General features: G+C 47.8%; 1 protein-coding gene across 1 annotated transcript; it reads left to right on the top strand.

Moving 5' to 3' along the window:
* Nucleotides 1-2595: 2595 nt before the first annotated feature.
* Nucleotides 2596-6144, top strand: LOC125522562 (tubulin beta-5 chain). The gene is made up of 4 exons (XM_048687617.1): nucleotides 2596-2752; nucleotides 3510-3910; nucleotides 4446-4715; nucleotides 5204-6144. The coding sequence occupies exons 2-4, from the start codon at nucleotides 3517-3519 to the stop codon at nucleotides 5881-5883; spliced, it is 1344 nt and encodes a 447-aa protein (XP_048543574.1). The 5' UTR covers nucleotides 2596-2752; nucleotides 3510-3516; the 3' UTR covers nucleotides 5884-6144.
* The last annotated feature ends 902 nt before the right edge of the window (nucleotides 6145-7046 follow it).

The following is a 7046-nucleotide window of genomic DNA, read 5'->3' as shown; positions in this document are numbered from 1 at the left end:
GGATCTTGGGTTGGATCCGAAGATACGGCAGGGGATCCGATTACCGGGATTGGTTCGTCGGGATTTATGCCCTGACAGTACGCACGAGTTCCAAGATTCTCCTATGTCTCGGTTAAGCCGAGGTCTTGATGGTATGGCGCTAGGATCGTGCCAGACTGGATTTGATCGCCAATCGATGCTTCCATCGAGCCCTTGCGACCACGCAACAGGACATGTATGGGCCACCAATGTCAGTGCTAAAATTGCCGGATCGCTAGTGGTCTTGGCTAGATGGTAACATGAAGTAGAGAAAAACACAATGTTTCCTAGGTCAAGGCCCTCTCTAAGAGGTAATACCCTGCGTCCTACTCTTATTATATTGATTGCGATGGGGTACAAAGTACAAAATGATCTATCTCAAGATCGTATGAATGAGTTCTAACTTGCTTCTACAAACTAAACCCCTCGGCTTATATAGGGACCGAGCGGTATCTAGTGTTACAAATATGTCGGACACTTTTAGTGATAAGCATGCTGAAAATATGCCTTGAAGTATACAAATCTTTGAAGGATTCCATCTTGAGTACGCCGAGGGCCACAACTTATGTGGCCCATTCTTCGATTGTCGGTGGTCCTCAGCTCGAACCATGAATGACAGGCCGACGTGGTGAGTACCCCCTAATCCAGGGCACCGTCACCACGCAATCAATGATGAAGGCGACCTCAGACTCATCAACACTTTTCGGATAATAAAAACCCATCCTTAAAGATGAGGGCCACCTTGGAGTCCTCGGCGAAACCGGGATCATCGTCGCGCACATGGGTCTCTGGTTGCGGAGCGAGAGAACTCACCGTCTCGACCCATCGCCTCCAGTTTTGCTCGAATATGTCAAATGACCGATGAGAAAGACAAAAACCGAAGAATGGGCTATGTTTGTCACAACCCTCGACGTACTCGAGATGGAATCTTTGGAAGACTTAGCACACATTTTAAGGCGTATTTAAATATTCAACACTTTTATCTCTAGATACAACCGACCATGTGTAACCCTAGGTACCCCCCGACCCCTATATAAGCCGAGGGGTTTAGTTCGTAGAGGCAAGACTTTAGACTCATTCATACGATCTTGAGGTAGATCAATTGTACTTTGTACTCCATCCACATCCTCTTCAAGAGGACGCGAACCTGGGTAAATCACGTGTCCCTTTTCTTCATATTGCCATCTAGCCGAGACTACCAACTCGGGACCTGGACCCCCACCCGAGATCTGTTGGATTTAGCTCCGATAGTGGGTGTGTGTGGAGGTGTGTATCTGTCGGATCTGTCTTTGGTGGATTTTCTCGGATTTGGTCGTTGTTCGTCTACGTTCGTGTATCTTCAGGTTGGATCCTTTTGATCTACTCTACTCTTCATCGACGACGACTATTGTTTTGTTGCGCTGGTCCTATGAGGCCTTAGCACGACGAATGTCTACCACAACAAGTTTCACCCGGCTCCGGCGAGAGAAGGGCAATGAGGTGGCGCGCCTTCAACTTGATTCAGTGTTTGTAGTCGTCGCTAGATGGTCTAAAGATTTAGGTGTAATTTTTATTATTTCCGGTGTTCGTTATACTGCCGTGATTGAAGATGAATAGGTTATTTATAAAAAAATCAAGTAGCGTAGGAATTAGCATAATTCACTTTTCTATCTTTATTTCCATCTGGGGCAGCGCTTCTATTGCAGTCCCTCCCACCAAACGCGCCTTTAGTCGCACAATTATGCGAGAAATTCTAACCTTCCAGTAACAAGTACCAACCCTCAATTGAATTTGAAAAAGTCCCCAACAAAGAAGGCCCTGTTTGGTTCATAAGTCCTAAGACTTTTTTAGTCCCAACTAAAAAGTCTTTAGTCCCTAAAAAGTCCCTCCCTATTTGTTTGCAGAGACTAAAAAGTTCCTAGTCTCTTACTAGAGGTTATTAAATGACCATATTGCCCCTATTATATAGAAAAATAACAATCAAACAACACCATGGGATGGCGGACCATTAAATGCATGGAGGGGCATTGTTGGAAAAGTCCTAAAAAAGACTCTTCTTGAGAGTCTTTTTTATTTAGTCCCAAATGCCTAGTTTAGTCCCTAAAAAGTCCCTCCCGTTTGGTAAAAAAATCTCTAAGAGGAACTTTTTTTAGTCTCTACATAAAAAAATCCCTGAAAACAAACACACCCGAAAAAGTTGGACAAATTTTCTCCAAACACACACGATCTCCGCCAGCTCGCGGTGTGAACCCCTGCCGACGAGCAGCCGTGCCCATGGCCCGTGCGCAGCCACCGGCCACCGCTGGCCATTGCCCAGCGCAGCAGCAGCCTGCTCCCACCCGCAACCACCTCCGCCGTACCGTCACATCCCCGCCCACGCCCACCGACTCACGGGCCCAGCGCCCCCGTACCCCACCTGTCTGTACCCGCGTCCGCAAACCAACCGAAAAGAACGCAGCAAGTCACACCGACAGCGGGCGGCCAGCGATGCGAAATATCCCAGGGGCAGCCCCGTCCGCTCGCCACGGTGAAATTCAAAAAGTGAAAACCTCGGCCGTCCGATCGCGCCGGCCGTTTGAAGCGACGCGCGTCGGCCGTCGGATCTAGCCCCTGCCCCGCGGTCCCCCTCCTACGGCTATATATATTTCTCCCTGCCCCCGGACGCCCCGTCGCCCTCCGCCCGCCCCACAACCACTCTCTCCTCGCCGCCACACTCCTCACTCCCCACTGCGCTTTCTCGTCGCGCTCGCCACTCGTAAGTTCCAAGCTGCTTCCCGAATTTACTTGCGCCATTGCGTTCTAGACTAGATCTGGTATGTCGCTGCGTATGAGTCGGTGCTTTTCCGGTTTTTTTTCGAATTTGTTTGAAAAATCGAGGTCGTTTTGGGCGAGGAAGTAGGAAATGTGCGCGGATCTGGGGGTATATCCGGTGATTTTGGCCGTGGGATGCGTCGATCTGATAGCTTTGTCTTGTGCTCAAGTTGTATGGGGGCAGATTGGATCTGTTTTGTGGGGATTTCCCGTCAGATTTTGCGCCTGGAGCAGTAGATCTGAGGCGCGCTTTTAGGGATCTGGCGGAGGTGACGCGTCTATGTTTGGAGCAGATTTGGTGCTAGTTCATGCCGTGGTTTCCCAACATTAGAGAATCTGAAAGCCTGATTTCTGAGCACATCCTCTTCAGATGTGATTTTGAGAAACTTATCCTGGTGTTAACTAGGTAGGCGCTAGCTATCGGCTTGATTTTGCACCGTTCTTATTTTGAATTTACTGTGTAACCATATCTTCTCATTTTAAATAGTAGCTTGCACGTGAACACTCGGACTATGTTGCTAGTCATAGAGTTTGGTTTTCATAATAGCCCCAAATAGTTGATGATTGCGTTCAGAAAAAGCCAAACAAGTCAGATCTTGCTATAATTTGAGTAAATAAATCTAGCTGTATCAATCATTTCCCACGCTGTACCACTACTGCAGTATGTGAGTCCTGCTTACCCTGTATATCTATGATTTCAGAGAGAAGATGAGGGAGATCCTGCACATCCAGGGTGGGCAGTGTGGAAACCAGATTGGTTCCAAGTTCTGGGAGGTGGTGTGTGATGAGCATGGCATCGACCCCACCGGGCGGTATGTCGGCACCTCTGACCTGCAGCTGGAGCGTGTCAACGTCTACTACAATGAGGCCTCATGTGGTCGCTTTGTGCCCCGTGCTGTCCTTATGGATCTTGAGCCGGGCACCATGGACAGTGTCCGTACTGGACCGTACGGGCAGATCTTCCGCCCTGACAACTTTGTGTTTGGGCAGTCTGGTGCTGGTAACAACTGGGCCAAGGGTCACTACACCGAGGGTGCTGAGCTCATTGACTCCGTTCTTGACGTTGTCAGGAAGGAGGCTGAGAACTGTGACTGCCTTCAAGGTAACTGAACTTGAATTAAATTGGCGATAGTTTAGAATCCTTATGGCAGGCTTTACATGTATTAAGTTCAGTTTGGATAAGAACACACTATTTCATGGTATGCAGATTTGAATTATGTTGTCACTCAACAAGAAGTTTTAAGCTACAATATTTGTTATGCCAGTAATGCTATGCGTTGATGCCGTGGCATCTTCTGTTTGTATGCATCTTTTTGTATAGCCATGATTACTTGTTTGTGTATAAGGGCACTGGTTGGAAACCTTGCATACTTGGATAACTTGGTGTATGATTCAGAGTTAGTACTAGGTCTCTGCTTACATTGTTCTGTATTGTTGTCATGATACATATTGCTTCCATGTCTTGTGAATTATTCTGATAGTGAGACATCTAGCATAACTACTGATTATGTACCTATGCTGCTTTCATCTATTTGTGTCTAAACAGTGGTTATCTATTCAGGGTGGTTATCTACTTATATTCAGCTTTACCGCTGTCCACTTGAAATCATTATTTAAGCATCCTTTTATGTTTTCAGGTTTCCAAGTATGCCACTCTCTTGGTGGTGGTACTGGATCAGGCATGGGGACCCTTTTGATATCAAAGATCAGGGAGGAGTACCCTGACCGCATGATGCTTACGTTCTCTGTTTTCCCCTCACCGAAAGTATCTGATACTGTGGTTGAGCCTTACAATGCCACTCTTTCGGTCCATCAGTTGGTTGAGAATGCAGATGAGTGCATGGTTCTTGACAACGAGGCCCTTTATGACATCTGTTTCAGGACTCTCAAGCTGACCACTCCCAGCTGTAAGTGAAATCTGTACCTTTGTATTGTTACTTTCTACAGATGACTGTGAGCATGATGTCAAGTGGATCTTCCTAATTCTGAATATTTTAACTAGTCACAACTGAAGAACGGTAACATGATGTAGTCCATTAGCTTCCCTTTTTGGATAATGTTTGTCCCGACTATTCCTTTAGAGCAGTTTGGTTAATTCTTAGACATGCTCTGAAACTCTAAATGGACTCTTGTGCTTGAATTATTTGCTCAGGGCATTCATTTGGATGCACTTCTGCAGTATTGCACTACTTCAATTACTACACTGTTATGATTCAGATCTGTCTTGGTTGAGATTTTGCTTAAGTTGGATTTGTGAGAATGACTGTTAGTTGTCATGCTAATCTGACAAAACCAAACACATTTTCAGTCACAGTTATAAAGACTGTTTGCTTTGTGCTTAGAATTATGTTGCTTGCTGTGTCTAACATTTAACCATTCATGTTACTTTCTGCAGTTGGAGATTTGAACCATCTGATCTCTGCCACCATGAGCGGAGTGACCTGCTGCCTGAGGTTCCCCGGCCAGCTGAACTCCGACCTCCGGAAGCTGGCGGTGAACCTGATCCCCTTCCCGCGTCTCCACTTCTTCATGGTCGGGTTCGCGCCGCTGACCTCGCGCGGCTCCCAGATGTACCGCTCCCTCACGGTCCCGGAGCTGACCCAGCAGATGTGGGACTCCAAGAACATGATGTGCGCCGCCGACCCCCGGCACGGCCGGTACCTGACGGCCTCGGCCATGTTCCGCGGCAAGATGAGCACCAAGGAGGTGGACGAGCAGATGATCAACGTGCAGAACAAGAACTCGTCCTACTTCGTGGAGTGGATCCCCAACAACGTCAAGTCGAGCGTGTGCGACATCGCGCCCAGGGGCCTGTCCATGGCGTCCACCTTCATCGGCAACTCGACGTCCATCCAGGAGATGTTCCGGCGCGTGAGCGAGCAGTTCACGGCCATGTTCCGGCGCAAGGCCTTCCTGCACTGGTACACGGGCGAGGGCATGGACGAGATGGAGTTCACCGAGGCCGAGAGCAACATGAACGACCTGGTCGCCGAGTACCAGCAGTACCAGGACGCCACCGCCGACGAGGAGGAGGAGCTGTACGAGGACGAGGACGACGCTGACCTCCAGGAGTAGGGGCCAGCGAGGTCTGTTCCGTGGATCTTCCTTGATCGTTGCCCGGGGCTATTTCTGATGGCTCCATGTTGCTACTAGTAGTGTGTGTGTTTCGCGCTTGCTGGCCCCCGTCGTCTTCGGGGTGTCGTGGACTTGTTGCTTGTGTAGTTTGTCTGTGTCGGGTTAATCCGGTAGTCAGTTTGTTGGTGAACTTGAGATCTTAGTAGCAGGTTTGTAATATGTCTGGCTCTGAATCCTAATGCAATGTTTGCTGTTTCTTCACATAGTTTGTGATGATTGTCATTGTCAAGTACTCCACCACCTCGAGGGCGGTGGACTGGATGCATCGGTCGCAGTTTCTTCTTTTTCCTGCCACGTCGCCGCCTCGATGTGTTACGTGCCGTGCAGTCGGCATCGTTTGACACTGCCTGTCTATCTCGTTGTCTCTGGCCTTGACTTCAGCGGGCCGGTACCGGCAGTGATATCGTATCTGGTTTGGACGCAGACGTGCCTCCGCCGGGCGCCAAGCTACAACGACGGTTCGTCCCCGAACCTTATACTACTACCGTACTAGGCTGCTAGCTGGTAGTGGTAGATTCAGTCAGCTGAATCACAGCAATCGTTTTCATGTCTTGTGTACTCACCACCAGCATCACCACCCAGCCTCGATTTATCCGTTTATGATGTGTCTATTTAGCACTTGACTATTTTACAATTGGAAAACATTCAAATATCCTGTCTAATAAACATATGCCACTTGTATGTCCAAAACCAACCCCCACAGGCACTGTCTCTTGCTATATTTCAAATAAAACGGGTTAGGAAATAAACCCGAATCAAGTAAAGTTGGACCATGACCCGGTCAAGGAACAACAGCCAAAAATTGGCGGAGATCACCGGACAATCTACAGGCCAGGAACACTCGTAATCCTATTCCAATTCTTGACCCCCTTCACCAGCTTCACAAATTCTTCATCCCCTTCACCCCGCTTCACCTAGAAACATCAGAGAAACTAGTTACAAAGAAATTCCAGAGACAACAGGAAACTGTGGAATGTTTGATTGCTAGCAATTATAAAACTCTGGAATAACAAAAAATTTGCAGTCTAATGTCAAAAATTACAATAGCAAAACAATAGAAATTACACTACAAATCCTGATAGCTGAAAATTAAAGTGCAAACT

Source organism: Triticum urartu, chromosome 1 (genome assembly GCF_003073215.2).
Source record: "Triticum urartu cultivar G1812 chromosome 1, Tu2.1, whole genome shotgun sequence".
Taxonomy (NCBI): domain Eukaryota; kingdom Viridiplantae; phylum Streptophyta; class Magnoliopsida; order Poales; family Poaceae; genus Triticum; species Triticum urartu.
The sequence above is the reverse complement of the archived record's forward strand: the minus strand, read 5'-3'. Positions and strand labels throughout refer to the sequence as shown.